The sequence below is a fragment of the Thalassophryne amazonica genome, unplaced genomic scaffold (assembly GCF_902500255.1).
Source record: "Thalassophryne amazonica unplaced genomic scaffold, fThaAma1.1, whole genome shotgun sequence".
Lineage (NCBI taxonomy): Eukaryota > Metazoa > Chordata > Actinopteri > Batrachoidiformes > Batrachoididae > Thalassophryne > Thalassophryne amazonica.
Genome location: NW_022986373.1, coordinates 42,007 through 59,044, shown reverse-complemented (window position 1 = coordinate 59,044; position 17,038 = coordinate 42,007). Strand labels below are relative to the sequence as shown.

Here is a 17,038-nt window from a genome sequence, read left to right as displayed (position 1 = left end):
TAAAGTTAACTGAGGTTATGTGACTGAAGTTGACTGAGGTGGGAACTAAAGTTAACTGAGGTTATGTGACTGAAGATGACTGATGTTAGGTAACTAAAGTTAACTGAGGTTATGTGACTGAAGTTGGCTGAGGTTGGGAACTAAAGTTAACTGAGGTTATTGTGACTGACGTTGACTGATGTTAGGTAACTAACGTTAACTGAGGTTATGTGACTGACGTTGACTGAGGTTTTGTGACTGATGCCATTTGAGGTTATGTGACTGAAACCATCTGAAGTTATGTGACTGACGTTGACTGATATGTAACTAAAGTTGACTGAGGTTATGTGAATGAAGTTGACTGAGCTTATGTGAATGAAGTTGACTGAGCTTATGTGGCTGAAGTTGACTGATGTTAGGTAACTAAAGTTAACTGAGGTTATGTGACTGAAGTTGACTGATGTTAGGTAACTAAAGTTAACTGAGGTTATGTGACTGAAGTTGACTGAGGTTGGGAACTAAAGTTAACTGAGGTTATGTGACTGAAGATGACTGATGTTAGGTAACTAAAGTTAACTGAGGTTATGTGACTGAAGTTGGCTGAGGTTGGGAACTAAAGTTAACTGAGGTTATGTGACTGACGTTTGACTGATGTTAGGTAACTAACGTTAACTGAGGTATGTGACTGACGTTGACTGAGGTTTTGTGACTGAAGCCATTTGAGGTTATGTGACTGAAACCATCTGAAGTTATGTGACTGACGTTGACTGATATGTAACTAAAGTTGACTGAGGTTATGTGACTGAAGTTGACTGACGTTTCGTGACTGATGCCATTTGAGGTTATGTGACTGAAGCCATCTGAGATTATGTGACTAAATGTTATGTGACGTTTTGTGACTGAAGTTGACTGAGGTTATGTGGCAGAAGCTGTCTGAGGTTATGTGACTGAAGCTGTCTGAGGTTATGTGACTGAAGCCATATGAGGTTATGTGGCTGAAGCCATCTGAGGTTATGTGACCAAAGCTGTCTAAGGTTATGTGGCTGAAGCTCTCTGAGGTTATGTGACTGAAGCTCTCTGAGGTTATGTGACTGAAGATGTATGAGGTTATGTGACTGAAGATGTATGAGGTTATGTAACTAAAGAGCACGTTGAAACACGCTGAAGCTCGCTGATGTCGTCCTAATAAACTGAGCTCCTTGAAAAATTTTGGACATGCTGAACATGTCCGAGTGCCAGTGTGTGACTCGCATGTCCTGCACATGCTGGACATAAGTTGTAGGTAAGTTATGTGATTGTCGGCAGAAGTTTCTTGTAATTTACCTATAAGTCTAAATTCGTCCTTTAATGCTGGCCACTGATTGGCTGAAAGATGCGTCCTCATGCAGACAGTTTCATTCACACATGGAGTAAAAATAAAGTCGGACCTGGTCGCTTCAGTCCAATTCACCATCACAGACGGACACGTATCCACATAAAGTGTTGTGTGGGCCGCTGAAGAGGAGGTACTGCTGGCCCACCACCACCAGAGGGCGCTGCCGCCTTATGGGAGTAGCCTGGTTGACAGCTGTCACCCATCACCAGACACAGCTGTTCCACTCAGCACAGAGGTATATCAGGAGGACGGCGTCTCCACCTCAGTGCCAAGATATCGCCTAAGACTGAGGTAATATTCTCTGCATTTATATTCTGAACAACCAGCTAAACTTGTTAAACCTTTTCAGGACTGTTGACTACTGATAGCTTCATTGCTTGGATAAGTACTCACCTTCCTGCTGTACTTTGACAAGAGGTGGAGGCGGCTTCTCCCCTCTCCGTTACTGGGTGCGGTCGCATCCACACCTGTGTGTTGTTGCTCTCTCCCGCCAGCAGTACCGGATCCGACGAGCGGAGGCAGTGGCCACCTGGGAATTCGGGACTTGGCGGTTCCAGTATTTCCAGGGTTCGGTGGCAGAGGAGATCTGGGTGGTTCCGGTTCGACTGAGACGGACGTCTCCTACCTTCGAGCCTGCCTACACGACACCAGCGGATTCGACCCCAAATTGTGATTGTTGTATTTATTGTGCTCGTTTCACAATAGTAAACCTTGTTATTTACCTTCTCCATTGTCCGTTCATTGCGCCCCCTGTTGTGGGTCCGTGTTCCTACACTTTCACAACATAAAGCTCCTGATTTTCAAAAACGACGTCTGAAAACACTTTAATTCCTTGTCGTGGCTGAAACGCAGCATTTTAAAACAAGTCCCTCTGTGGTTTTTCTGCTGCAGGTGCGTTTGTCAGAGGATGATGGTGTCACGCTCTAAACACACAGAAGCTGTGATTATTTAAACTTTAAAAGCGCAGTCGCGGTCGGTGTGATCAACAGACGGCCTAATCAATCAGGTGCGAGCTGAATGAAGGGCTGTGTCTCTTTAAACTTTTAAAGTGCTGTCGCTGACGGTGTAAGCTGCCAGTGGTAACAATGATAGATCACCAGATCACTTCATTCAGGTCTGATCACACCTGATCACAGTCAACTAGCGCTTTAAAAGTATAGTATGATGATTCCTGACTGAAGGGAAAAAAGTAAAAAAAACAAAACAAAACACACAAAGTGTCGAAAAAAGGAGGATGAATGAGCTTTCACTTTTCCCATCACCGAATAGCCTGCGAATTAAGAGCGCAAAAGGAATGAAAGCGGAACAAACGAAACTGAAGCCAGTGTGTGTCTGCATCCTGCTCTGCATTTCAGGACTCGGCACTGGGACAGAGCTCTGTAGCGCCTGAGTCCTGGAGAAGCCGCAAACAGACGCGCACGATGCGACCCACTGTGGAGATCTGTGTGCACGTCGGTGGATCCACCTGCTCTGGTCACTTGTCCAGAACAACAGAGGGATCATCTCCTTCATCATCAGAATCTTCACTGTCTGGTTCAGACTGATGACATGCTGCACACTCTGTCTTGCTCCAATTAAAAAAAAAAGGTGTGCCGTGGTGATGCTGTATCACTGTATTATGTTCTAAGCCATATATATTGATTTATAACAGAAAACTGTCAAAAGGGGGAATAAATATAACTGTAAAGATGATTGAATATATCAGAGCAGTAAATTGATCAGTCTGTGTGAATGTGCATTGACTCACATGCGGTTATTTCCACCAGCTGCAGCTGATCCACAACGTGAATTCTTCCTTCCAGAACAGCTTTTTATATAATCATCTGAATTATCTACCTGTTGCCACATGTACATAAGGGCTGGATTGTCATTCTTACACTCATATTGTTATATTTAATAAAAAATATTAAGCGCACGCAGGAGCTGTCTCTGAGGGTTGTCTGAGGGTATGTGACTGAAGCTGAGTGATGTTATCTACCTGAAGCCATCTGAGTCTATGTGACTGAAGACGTCTGAGGGTATGTGACTGAAGCTGAGTGATGTTATCTACCTGAAGCCGAGTGATGTTACATGATTGAAACCAACTGACGTGTTTGAAGCTGACTGAGGCTATGTGACTGAGGTCGTCTGAGGTTATTTTATTGAAGCAGACTGACGTGACGTGAGGTTATATGACTGAAGCCATCTGAGGTTATGTGACTAACACTGACGTTATGTAACTAAATTGACTGAGGTTATGTGACTAAAGCCATCTGAGGTTATGTGACTAACACTGACGTTATGTAACTAAAATTGACTGAGGTTATGTGACTGAAGCTGTCTAAGGTTATGTGACTGAAGCCAACTGAGGTGTGAGTGAAGCCATCTGAGGTTGTGTAACTGAAGCTGTCTGAGGATAAGTGACTGAAGTTCTCTGAGTTATGTGAATGAGCTGTCTGAGGTTACATGATTGAAGCCGAGTGACGTGACTGAAGCTGTCTGAGATTATGCGACTGAAGTCATCTAAGGTTATGTGACTGAAGCTGACAGAGGTTATGTGATTGAAGCAGACTGACGTGATTGAAGTGATCTGAGGTTATGTGACTGAAGCCATTTGAGGTTATGTGACTGAAGCTGACAGGTTATGTGATTGAAGTCATCTGAGGTTATGTGATTGAAGCAGACTGACGTTGTGCTTGAAGTCATCTGAGGGTATGTGACTGAAGTTGTCTGAGGTTATGTGATTGAAGCAGACTGACATTGTGCTTGAAATCATCCGAGGTTATGTGATTGAAGTCGTCTGAGGTTATGTGATTGAAGCAGACTGACATTGTGCTTGAAGTCATCTGAGGTTATGTGATTGAAGTCGTCTGAGGTTATGTGATTGAAGCAGACTGACATTGTGCTTGAAGTCATCTGAGGTTATGTGATTGAAGTCGTCTGAGGTTATGCGATTGAAGCAGACTGACATTGTGCTTGAAGTCATCTGAGGTTATGTGATTGAAGTCGTCTGAGGTTATGCGATTGAAGCAGACTGACATTGTGCTTGAAGTCATCTGAGGTTATGTGATTGAAGTCGTCTGAGGTTATGCGATTGAAGCAGACTGACATTGTGCTTGAAGTCATCTGAGGTTATGTGATTGAAGTTGTCTGAGGTTATGTGATTGAAGCAGACTGACATTGTGCTTGAAGTCATCTGAGGTTATGTGACTGAAGTTGTCTGAGGTTATGCGATTGAAGCAGACTGACATTGTGCTTGAAGTCATCTGAGGTTATGCGACAAAGCTGACTGAGGTTATGTGACTGAAGTTGTCTGAGGTCAGGGAAGTTGTTTTTTTTCCCTTAAAATGTTTGTCTCTTTGTGATGTCACAAAGGTCTGATGCAGTCACCTGTTGTAAAGTTAGTCATTTCACTTTCTCCTCGACAAGGGTCAGACAGAAGTCAGACTACCAGAGCAAGAATTTTAGCTGAGGAAGCTTCTGCAATTTGAAGCGAAACGTCCTCGCGTCAAGCAACCCAGTCTAGTCAAAGATTCAAGCTTCTCCACTATGGAAACCACCTGGACAACTGAGAGCCTACACAGAAACATCACTTTCTCCTGTTTTCCTTTGGAGCCGCCACTGCAGATACGACATGAACTGACATATTTAGGGAGACCAAACGACATGTCCTGTTTTTCTTTGTTTTCAGCTTTGACTAAACTCCAAGTATCATTTCAGTGTCCTGGTTTTCAGTCATCAAAATATGGTTATATATGTTGTTTTGGCACAGGGTTTATGTCGGATGTCCTTCCTGAGCCAATTCCACAGTTTCATGGAGAACAGGCAGCCTTGAACCACGAACCAGGGAAGGTCAAAGGTTACTATGGTAAAAGGACCCTGATTTACGAACTCTTAGGTGACTCTGACGTGTAACCGTAAATTATTTTTAATTTTATAAATGTAACCATCAGCTTTTTCCTCGGAGCTTATCTGCGACTATGACGTCATGTTGATAATGTTCAATTTTACCTGACTGGTCTGAACAGCGCGCGCGCACACACGCGCGCCCTTTTTGCGCACACGGACTCGTCGCCCGCCCACCAAAGTTCTGATTCGATGAAGGTTCTGGGTCACGATGTCGTCGCCGAAACAGCCTTTATAAGCAGCGGAGACTCTGTAGGACAGAATCCTCCCGCGGACCGCAGACACAGCAGAACCTCCGCGCGTAAAGTGGTCCGAACATGGAGCGGTGGGTCGGGTTCGCCGTGGTGTGCGTCGGAGCGTCTCTGCTCATCTCCTGCCGTCCTGTCCAAGCTTGGTACAAGCAGTCCACCGGGCCCACGTACTACTCGGTGGGACGAGCCTCCGGGCTGCTGTCCGGGATCAGACGGTCTCCGTCGGTCCGCAGGTCCGAGTCCGAGCCGGAGCCGCTGTTCGAGAGCGGAGACCGGACCGGGAACAACGTGCTGCCCGACAGCCAGCGGCAGATCTCTATCCTGAAGAGCATGGTGAGTACCACGGAACCGACCCGGGTCCGTTCGCGAGCACACACCGAGCGCGTGCGCGTGTCCAGAGAGAAAAGTTTAGAATTCTGCTGAAGGAACCTTTAAATTCTGGTTCGGTTCTGTCTGCAGGCCATCTGCGTAAGGACAATCTCCCCGAACCTGAAGAGCTGCGAGCTGCTTGCGGGACGGAACCGGAACTTTCCAGTGCAAAGCGGGACGTCTTCCTCACTCTGGACTCTCTGGACTGTCTGTCCGCGTGAATCCGGACCGGACCGACGAGCCCGCCTCAGGAGGCCCAGAGTTCGGAGGAAAACGGAACTCATGAACTTTAAATGTTCGTTTTTTAAAACATTGTTCTGTTTCACTTTGATATAAAAAGTGCTAAAAAGTTTAAACCTTTTTCATCCATTTTTTTCCAGATGACGTCACTGTTTCCATGTTCCTGTATGTTCAAATTTCTGTATTTTATCTATTAAAATGAACTGACATCGTGTTTGTCTTCAAACCAGGAATATCTTCAAAATGTCATTTTATTTTAATTCAAAAATTGTGGAAGAGGCCTCAGAGGAGGGCTGGCTGCCGTCCTCACACTGTCTTTGTGACGTCATAAAACCAGCATGTCAAAAAAATAAAGGAAAACCTCCACCAAACATTAAGCCAGGATCATCTCTGCACCCAGTCTCAGTGTGTTCTCACACTCACAGTCCCAGCAGGCTCGGCGTGAAGCCGGATTCACCCTGCCTGGTTCTCCTCGTCTCCCCGGGTCTCTGCGTCCTGGATCCCTTTCCGTCAGGGTACATGCACTCGCCTGTGTGGCTCCTGCCGGAGCGGTCCATATCAGATGGTGAGGTTCTTGGGTCTTAGCCCAACACACCAGTCACAGTAGTGATCTGATACTCAGCTGTGATTTGGGTCTGTGTGTGTGTGTGTGTTGGTGGTCGTCACAGTTCAGTTCTGGATGTTTCTGAGGGGTTCAAGGCTCTGGTGTCCTGGAGTAGGTGTATGGAGCCCGACTAATTAGACAACAGACTCCTCCTGTCACTGCGTGTTTGTCCTGGTGTGTTGGATCGTTGGCGTTCCGCCTCTTTGGTGTTTCACAGATTACATCACCTCACCGTTATCACCGTCACCACTCTTCTTTTTGTCTGTGTTTTGGTGCTCAGCCCTTCTGCACAGAAACTGTCTGTTAGCTTTAAATAAAACATTTTAGGCTGTTCAAGAAGGGCAGGTGAAGGTCACATGTACTATATGTTATCAGTCTTATCTACAGGTGCTGCTCATATAACATGAAAAACTTGACTTATTTCAGTAATTCCATTCAAAAAGTTAATCTTGTATATTATATTCATTCATTACACACAGACTGATTTATTTCTTTTAATTTTGATGATTATAACTGACAACTATTGAAAATCCTAAATTCAGTATCTCAGAAAATGAGAATATTACTTAAGACCAATAGAAAAAAGGATTTTTATAAATGTCGGCCACCTGAACAGTATGATCATGTCCAGCACTCAATATGTAGTCAGGGCTCCTTTTGCCTGAATTCCTGCAGCACTGCGGCATGGCACGGAGTCGATCAGTCTGTGGCACTGCTCAGGTGGTACAAGAGCCCAGGCTGCTCTGATGGTGGCCTTCAGCTCTTCTGCATTGTTGGGTCTGGCATGTGGCATCTTCCTCTTCACAATACCCCATAGATTTTCTACGGGGTTAAAAGTCAGGTGAGTTTGCTGGCCAATTAAGTACAGGAATACCATGGTCCTTAAACCAGGTACTGGTATCTTTGGCACTGTGTGCAGGTGCCAAGTCCTGTAGGAAAATGAAATCTGCATCTCCACAAAGTTGGTCAGCAGCATGAAGCATGAAGTGCTCTACAACTTCCTGGTAGACGGCCACATTGACCTTGGACCTCAGAAAACACAGTGGACCGACACCAGCAGATGACACGGCACCCAAACCATCACTGACTGTGGAAACTTTACACTGGACCTCAAGCAACGTGGATTCTGTGCCTCTTCTCTCTTCCTCCAGACTCTGGGACCTTGAGTTCCAAAGGAAATGATCAGAGAACATAACTTTGGAGCACTCAGCAGCAGTCCAGAGTCCTTTATGTCTTTAGTCCAGACAAGACGTCCAGTCAGCAGTCTGCCCCATGACTGTGTAGCCCACAGAACCAGACTGAGAGACCAGTTAAAGACCTTTGCAGGTGTTTGGAGTTAATCAGCTGATTAGAGTCTGACACCAGGTGTCTTCAATATTCAACCTTTTCACAAGATTCTCATTTTCTGAGATACTGAATTTGGGGTTTTCATTAGTTGTCAGTTATAATTATCCAAAAAAAAAAAAAAAATCAAATAGAAATAAATCCTCAACGTCTTCCACACAGAGTGGAGCCAAGCATGTCACACTCCGTCTCTCTCAGGCGTCAAGAGCAGAGTCTGCTGGGTAGGTTCCATTAGGGCACGCAGGGTCCCCCAGCCCTGATTTCCTTGTCAAAAAAAAATGTGTCAGTAGTGTTGAGAGACCAGCTGATCAATTCCATAGTTAATCCAAATCTTTGAAGAATTCACAGTCTGGTGAAGCTGGGACTTTGAAGGTTAGAGCAGAGATAGAGATCAGAAAAAGGAGGAGAGGGGAGGAATGTGACCGTCTTTGCCAGAGTCCCAAGCAACAAAACAAAAACAAATATATGTTTTAGTTTTAAAGTAATGCACTAATTTTGAAGGTTTTAGTGTGGCCATGCCGTGTCCAGGTGCATTATGGGTATTCACGACAGAAGAAATGCATTTGAGACGCTCTGATCAGGCTCCACACGGACAACAGCATTAAACTCTTTGTATATTGTGCCTAAAACTCTTGTGAATATATTCTCTGGGTTTATAGATGTTGTTATTGTGTTTGTTTATGTAAAAATGCCAGAAGAAGCCCAGGTTGCTTTTCCAAAAGCCGGAATTGTGATTCAGGCCGTTTGATATAACTGGTGTCAAAATGCATAGAACACTGCCAACTACTGGCGACCGGTTATATCACAGTGTTGTCGACCGCAGGATTTTAGAATTATTTGTAGGTTTCCAAAACCTGAGAGACCCCACATGTGGAGAAAAAAAAAAATCATACGAGGTCTGTCCATAAAGTATCGTACCTTTTTATTTTTTTAAACTATATGGATTTGATTTATGTGTTTTCACGTCAGACATGCTTGAACCCTCGTGCGCATGAGTGAGTTTTTCCACGCCTGTCGGTGACGTCATTCACCTGTGAGCACGTCTTGTGGAAGGAGTGGTCCCGCCCCGTCGTCAGATTTTCATTGTCTGGAAATGGTGGAATGATTTGGGGGTTTTTTCCATCAGAATTTTTTCAGAAGCTGTTAGAGACTGGCACCTGGAAACCATTCGAAAAATTTATCTGGCTTTCGGTGAAAATTTTACAGGCTTCACAGAGAATAAGGACTATTACTACAGCTTTAAGGACGGCCCACAATGGTGCTCGGCACGCCGCGCTCTGAGCCGCGAAGACAGGCACGAACCACCGGATTATTTCTAAACGGATCGCTGTGTGGAGCCGGGACCATCGTGTGCACTTTCTCTGGTTATCACAAGAGCTGGACATCAACCATTTTCTGGCAGATTTCACTTTTAACAAGAGATTTTGTCGTGGAAAGCCGTGCTGAGGCTTCGTGAGTCACGACCGATTCGCTGTTCGAGCGAGACAAAGAACACCTCCGTTTCGGTGTGTTAGGGGACAAGTTGCGACATGTCTATCTCGGCTTTCAATGCTTACCAGTCGAGTGAGTTATAAGAGAAATTGTGGAGAGCTGGACATGTCCCAACTTGTCCTCTGACACGCCGAAACGGAGGTGTTCTTTGTCTCGCTCGAACAGCGAATCAGTCGTGATGCACGAAGCCTCAGCACGGCTTTCCACAACAAAATCTCTTGTTAAAAGTGAAATCTGCCGGAAAATGGTTGATGTCCAGCTCTTGTGATAACCAGAGAAAGTGCACACGACGGTCCCGGCTCCACACAGCCATCCGTTTAGAAATAATCCGGTGGTTCGTGCCGGTCGTCGCGGCTCGGAGCGCGGCACGCCGAGCGCCATTGTGGGCCGTTCTTAAAGCTGTAGTAACAGTCCCTATTCTCTGTGAAGCCCGTAAAATTTTCACCGAAAGCCAGATAAATTTTTCGAATGGTTTCCAGGTGCCAGTCTCTAACAGCTTCTGAAAAAATTCTGATGGAAAAAAACCCCAAATCATTCCGCCATTTCCAGACAATGAAAATCTGACGAAGGGGCTGGACCACTCCTTCCACAAGGCGTGCTCACAGGTGAATGACGTCACCGACAGGCGTGGAAAAACTCACGCATGCGCACGAGGGTTCAAGCATGTCTGATGTGAAAACATCAATCAATCAATCAACATTTATTTATAAAGCACTTTACAGCACCGACTGGTGTCCAAAGTGCTTAACATTAAAAACACAAATTTACAAAAATAAAACACATATAAAATAAAATTTTAAAACAACACATAAAAAAGAACATAAAAAAAACAGAACATGTCACCTCCCCACTAAGTGTGAAAAGCCAGTTTAAATAAATAAGTCTTTAACTTAGATTTAAAAAGTGCTCGGTCAGGAATAGTATGTAACTCAAGAGGTAGCTCGTTCCACAGTCTGGGGCCAGATACCACGAAAGCATGATCACCCCAGCGTTTATATCTTGACCTCGGAACATCTAAGTAAAGCTGACCAGATGCCCGTAATGTCCTACTGTAGGTGCGCAAAGTTAAAATTTCAGACAAGTAGGGAGGTGCAAGGCCATAAATAGCTTTAAAAAGAAACATTAAAATTTTAAAATCAATTCTAAAACGAACTGGAAGCCAGTGGAGTGAGTACAGGACGGGCGTAATATGCTCAGGTCTAAAAGTGTTTGTTAAAAGACGAGCAGCAGCATTCTGCACCAACTGGAGACATGCAAGAGACGACTGATTAATGCCCGAATAAAGTGCATTACAATAATCAAGTCTGGAGCTGATGAAAGCATGAATGGCGTCTCAAGATCACGTCCACTGAGAAAGTGCTTTATTTTAGCCAAAAGGCTAAGTTGGAAAAAACTAGTTTTGACAACAGAATTTATCTGTTGATCGAACCTCAAACAGCTGTCAAATATCACTCCCAAATTCTTGACAGATGGTTTTACATAATTAGCCAAAGCACCAAAATTTGGTGTTACCACATTTGGTATGCCAGAGCTCTCAAACACCATGATCTCCATTTTACCATCATTCAGGTAAAGGAAGTTTTGGGACAGCCACTGCTTTACATCACGAATACAATTAAATAATGATGACAAAGCATCACTCCCATTAGTCCTCACAGGCAAATAGATTGGCAGATCATCTGCATAACAATGAAAGGACAGGTTGTGCTGGGTTATAATTGACCCCAATGGCAGAATGTACAAAGAAAATAGAATAGGCCCAAGGACAGAACCCTGCGGCACACCACAGCACAGAGAAGCAGCTGATGAAGAGAGGTCCCCAATCATGACAGAAAAGCTCCTTTCAGCCAAATATGATCTAAACCACTTAAGTGCAGTACCATGAATGCTAATAAAATGTTCCAACCAGGAAACAAGTACGGTGTGATCCACAGTATCAAAGGCTGCTGTGAGGTCCAACAGAACCAGCACAGCAGGATTCCCTGCATCCACCGACAGAGTAATATCATTATGAACTTTTAAAAGTGCTGACTCAGTGCTGTGTCGTGATCTAAACCCAGACTGGAATTTTTCAAGGATGAGATTGTCTTCTAAAAATGATTGTAACTGTAAAAAGACAACCTTTTCTAAAACCTTAGATAGAAATGGCAGATGAGACACAGGTCTAAAATGAGATAAAACTGATGAGTCCAGGTGAGGTTTTTTAAGAAGAGGTCGAACCACAGCATGTTTAAAAGCAGCTGGAACAGACCCTGATCTAAGACAACCATTGATAAAAGTTAGAAGACCCGCCCCAACAGTATTAAAAACCTCCTTCAGCACCTCAGCTGGAACAACATCAAAAGGACAACTTGTAGATTTTATGTTTGACAACTTCAGTAAGAGATGCAAAAGAAATGGGCTCAAACTGCTCGAGCACAGCAGAATGTGCACGAGGAGCAGACAACTCAACATTACAGTTCTGATCAGTGTTCTGTCTGACTGATGAAACCTTATCAATAAAAAACTGAAGAAACTCCTCACAGGTTGTGGTTGTAGCGTCCAACAAAACAGAGGTGTGTGGATTTACAACTGAGTTTATATTCTGAAATAACACACTGGGACGATGACAACTGCTCGAAATAATATGAGACAGATATTGTGCTTTTGCCTCCTTCACAGCCTTCTGATAGTCAGTTAGACTGTCCCTCAGAAAACCCAGAGACACCTGTAGTTTGTCCTTTTTCCATTTTCTCTCCGCCCGTCTGCAGCGTTGCCTGAGGGCACGGGTCGTGGCATTTAACCAGGAGTCGGATTTTGATTTCCTGGATTTGCAGCACATCGGTGCAACAGAGTCCAAAATGACTGTGCATGTAGAGTGGAAAGAAGAGAGGATGTTATCTGGGAGTAATGGAGAAACCAGTCCATTCATGGCATAAAACTGAGAGTCCATGAAGGCAGCAGCAAAGTCCCCCGCTGTCGAGGAGGTGACCAAACGGCGGCGAGAGACAGGAACAAGTGGCTTACTAGCAGATGGAGGAGCAGTAAATTAAAAAATAACAGGAAAGTGATCTGAAATAGCAGCGTCTGATATGTCCTTAAGTGAAACTGAGAGCCCAAAAGAAATAACCAGGTCCAAGGTGTGTCCAAGATTATGTGTTGGTCCAACTTGTGTTAGACCAAAAGAGTTCAGGAGGCTTTTAGAAGGACAACAGATATGAATATTAAAATCACCACAGACCAAAAATTTATCATATTTTGGGATAAAATCTGCCAGAAACTCAGAAAACTCCTGAATAAAATCCTTATTAAATTTTGGTGGATGATAAACAACAGCACAGAGCACAGGACAGTCGAACTCCATCACAAACAACTGAAGTTCAAAAGTGGAGTAGACATTAGAAGATAAAAATCGGCATTTAAAACTGTCTTTAAAAACCGTGGCCACACCGCCGCCTCGACCTGATGCTCGCGGGGAGCTGAAAAACGAGCAGAAAAGGCGCTATTTTCACCTGGTTTCAACCAGGTCTCCATTAACAGGAGAAAGTCCAGATCACGACTGGAGAAAAAGTCATTCAAAATGAAAGTCTTACTTGTGAGTGACCTTGTGTTGACGAGTGCCAGACGGACTGAGCGCACGTCAGTCTGCTGGGAGACACGACTGAGCGGGCGCATGTTCTCCTGCACGCAGCCACGACTGCAGCTCCTCACAGGACGGCGACGCGGAAGTGGAGACCCGGCACCCCGGACAACCGGCCGGAGCCATCGATAGCAAAAAGTCAGGGAACGCCGCACGTCGTAGCCGTCATATGGTGTGAAGAATCCGGCTATGAATTGTCGTGGAGCATGTTTGCAGGAAACAGCCAGGCACACTCTGAGCCGAACACGGACTCCTCCTCTCTTCCCACGTCCTCTGCGACGCAGACGCCGAGGCAACACGCCAAGCGGCCGGCGTAGAAAGTCCGGTACGGACGCTAAGACAGGCGGCGGGGGCAGCCGCGTCCCTGGCCGTCCGCCCGAGCCAGAAACAGCGAAATTCTCCAGCGAAGCCCGAACGCTGATAAGAGTCTGGCGATCATACACCAGGAGCGGTGACACATTCCATGCAACAAAGTGCAAAAACAATAAAAACGACACTAAAAGAAGTGAGTGCCGACGGCAGCCCACATACAACGGCGCCATCTTGACAAAACATATGAATCAAATCCATATAGTTTAAAAAAAAATAAAAAGGTACGATATTTTATGGACAGACCTCGTAGATCTGACAGGTTTAGTTGTACAGTGTGTGGTGTCAGACACACGGTAAAAACAACACACACAGATTTCACACACAAACATTCCCAGGTCAAACACCGCGCTTTCTGATTGGCTGCATGTCACATTTAGCTCCTCACGTCCTTCTTAACACACCACACATGGCAGGAATATCTGATAAGATTATATTTAGCGTCATCACGATTGTCGGGGCGTCCTTAAGATTGTCGGAAGGGGAAGATCGGGTCCAATATTGGCCTAATTATCTTGCCATGTGAACCAGGCTTGATGTTATGACGCCTCATGGAGTGAATGTTTGATGTGTTATGACACTGCACCGAACATGTTTTCACTATTATTTGATTTCTTTGTGCAACTGACATCGTTATTCAAACATTCAAAAGGCGATTCCTGTCACCACACAACTCCAACCACACACAAGAAAGTTTTTTTTGACAGTTCTTGTTTATTGAAAGAAACCTTGTCTCCCTAACTGGATAGAGTTGTGATGTCATCACGCGTGCACTTAGGCGCTGTCTAGTGGGAGCTTGAAAATTTCTTTTTTTATACAAATGAAAAAATGACATATTTTACAAAATCACATTTATTTGTAAACACCAACATGTTACATTGATTCACTTGTGTTGGTTTTTGCATAGAATGAATTAATCAACCAATCAGTATGAGCGGAGGCTTAGTTTACCCATAATCCCTTTGGCGTGTTAATGTTCAAATCTTCAGAATTAGTGCATTATTTATAATTAACAGATATGTGTTATATATCACTTTGTACATTTTAAGAGTTTACATTAATTTGCTTGCCTCTACTGGTGGTTGGCTCTCACTGCGGTATTGTATCACTTCCTGTTCCGGAGCACAGCGGTGTTTTTCTGTATCTGTTAGCTGTTTAATCTGCGCAGTTAGATTGATCTAGTTATCTAGATTACGATTTGTTTCCCAGTGTAATCTTCACGTGCCTTAACTAAAGCACTCCTTCTACTGAATCACCTCTAAATTATTTACACATTATTCACTTTGCGTGTTTTTAGGAATCCGCTAGCTTAGCGCAGCTACTAGCTCTTAGCCGATTTAGCATGGCGGCTTCTCCTGTCTCTCCTGCACTTTTCTGCTCTGGGTGTGAAATGTTTAGTTATTCCTCGGCCTCCTTTAGCAGTAACGGTACTTGTAATAAGTGTAGCTTATTCGTAGCTTTGGAGGCCAGGCTGGGCGAATTGGAGACTCGGCTCCGCACCGTGGAAAATTCTACAGCTAGCCAGGCCGCTGTAGTCGGTGCGGACCAAGGTAGCTTAGCCGCCGTTAGTTTCCCTCTGGCAGATCCCGAGCAGCCGGGAAAGCAGGCCGACTGGGTGACTGTGAGGAGGAAGCGTAGCCCTAAACAGAAGCCCCGTGTACACCGCCAACCCGTTCACATCTCTAACCGTTTTTCCCCACTCGACGACACACCCGCCGAGGATCAAACTCTGGTTATTGGCGACTCTGTTTTGTGAAATGTGAAGTTAGCGACACCAGCAACCATAGTCAATTGTCTTCCGGGGGCCAGAGCAGGCGACATTGAAGGAAATTTGAAACTGCTGGCTAAGGCTAAGCGTAAATTTGGTAAGATTGTAATTCACGTCGGCAGTAATGACACCCGGTTACGCCAATCGGAGGTCACTAAAATTAACATTAAATTGGTGTGTAACTTTGCAAAAACAATGTCAGACTCTGTAGTTTTCTCTGGGCCCCTCCACAATCGGACCGGGAGTGACATGTTTAGCCGCATGTTCTCCTTGAATTGCTGGCTGTCTGAGTGGTGTCCAAAAAATGAGGTGGGCTTCATAGATAATTGGCAAAGCTTCTGGGGAAAACCTGGTCTTGTTAGGAGAGACGGCATCCATCCCACTTTGGATGGAGCAGCTCTCATTTCTAGAAATCTGGCCAATTTTCTTAAATCCTCCAAACCGTGACTATCCAGGGTTGGGACCAGGAAGCAGAGTTGTAGTCTTACACACCTCTCTGCAGCTTCTCTCCCCCTGCCATCCCCTCATTACCCCATCCCCGTAGAGACGGTGCCTGCTCCCAGACTACCAATAACCAGCAAAAATCTATTTAAGCATAAAAATTCAAAAGAAAAAATAATATAGCACCTTCAACTGCACCACAGACTAAAACAGTTAAATGTGGTCTATTAAACATTAGGTCTCTCTCTTCTAAGTCCCTGTTGGTAAATTATATAATAATTGATCAACATATTGATTTATTCTGCCTTACAGAAACCTGGTTACAGCAGGATGAATATGTTAGTTTAAATGAGTCAACACCCCCGAGTCACACTAACTGTCAGAATGCTCGTAGCACGGGCCGAGGAGGAGGATTAGCAGCAATCTTCCATTCCAGCTTATTAATTAATCAAAAACCCAGACAGAGCTTTAATTCATTTGAAAGCTTGACTCTTAGTCTTGTCCATCCAAATTGGAAGTCCAAAAACCAGTTTTATTTATTATCTATCGTCCACCTGGTCGTTACTGTGAGTTTCTCTGTGAATTTTCAGACCTTTTGTCTGACTTAGTGCTTAGCTCAGATAAGATAATTATAGTGGGCGATTTTAACATCCACACAGATGCTGAGAATGACAGCCTCAACACTGCATTTAATCTATTATTAGACTCTATTGGCTTTGCTCAAAAAGTAAATGAGTCCACCCACCACTTTAATCATATCTTAGATCTTGTTCTGACTTATGGTATGGAAATAGAAGACTTAACAGTATTCCCTGAAAATTCCCTTCTGTCTGATCATTTCTTAATAACATTTACATTTACTCTGATGGACTACCCAGCAGTGGGGAATAAGTTTCATTACACTAGAAGTCTTTCAGAAAGCGCTGTAACTAGGTTTAAGGATATGATTCCTTCTTTATGTTCTCTAATGCCATATACCAACACAGTGCAGAGTAGCTACCTAAACTCTGTAAGTGAGATAGAGTATCTCGTCAATAGTTTTACATCCTCATTGAAGACAACTTTGGATGCTGTAGCTCCTCTGAAAAAGAGAGCTTTAAATCAGAAGTGCCTGACTCCGTGGTATAACTCACAAACTCGTAGCTTAAAGCAGATAACCCGTAAGTTGGAGAGGAAATGGCGTATCACTAATTTAGAAGATCTTCACTTAGCCTGGAAAAAGAGTCTGTTGCTCTATAAAAAAAGCCCTCCGTAAAGCTAGGACATCTTTCTACTCATCACTAATTGAAGAAAATAAGAACAA

General features: G+C 44.3%; 1 protein-coding gene across 1 annotated transcript; it reads left to right on the top strand.

The window, feature by feature from the left end:
* Positions 1 to 5,522: 5,522 nt before the first annotated feature.
* LOC117506143 (neuropeptide B-like) lies at positions 5,523 to 6,080 on the top strand. Its single transcript, XM_034165646.1, is given in 4 exon segments — positions 5,523 to 5,823; positions 5,950 to 5,997; positions 5,999 to 6,034; positions 6,036 to 6,080. Coding segments are annotated over 4 exon segments (396 nt in total). The 5' UTR covers positions 5,523 to 5,556.
* Positions 6,081 to 17,038: the final 10,958 nt, after the last annotated feature.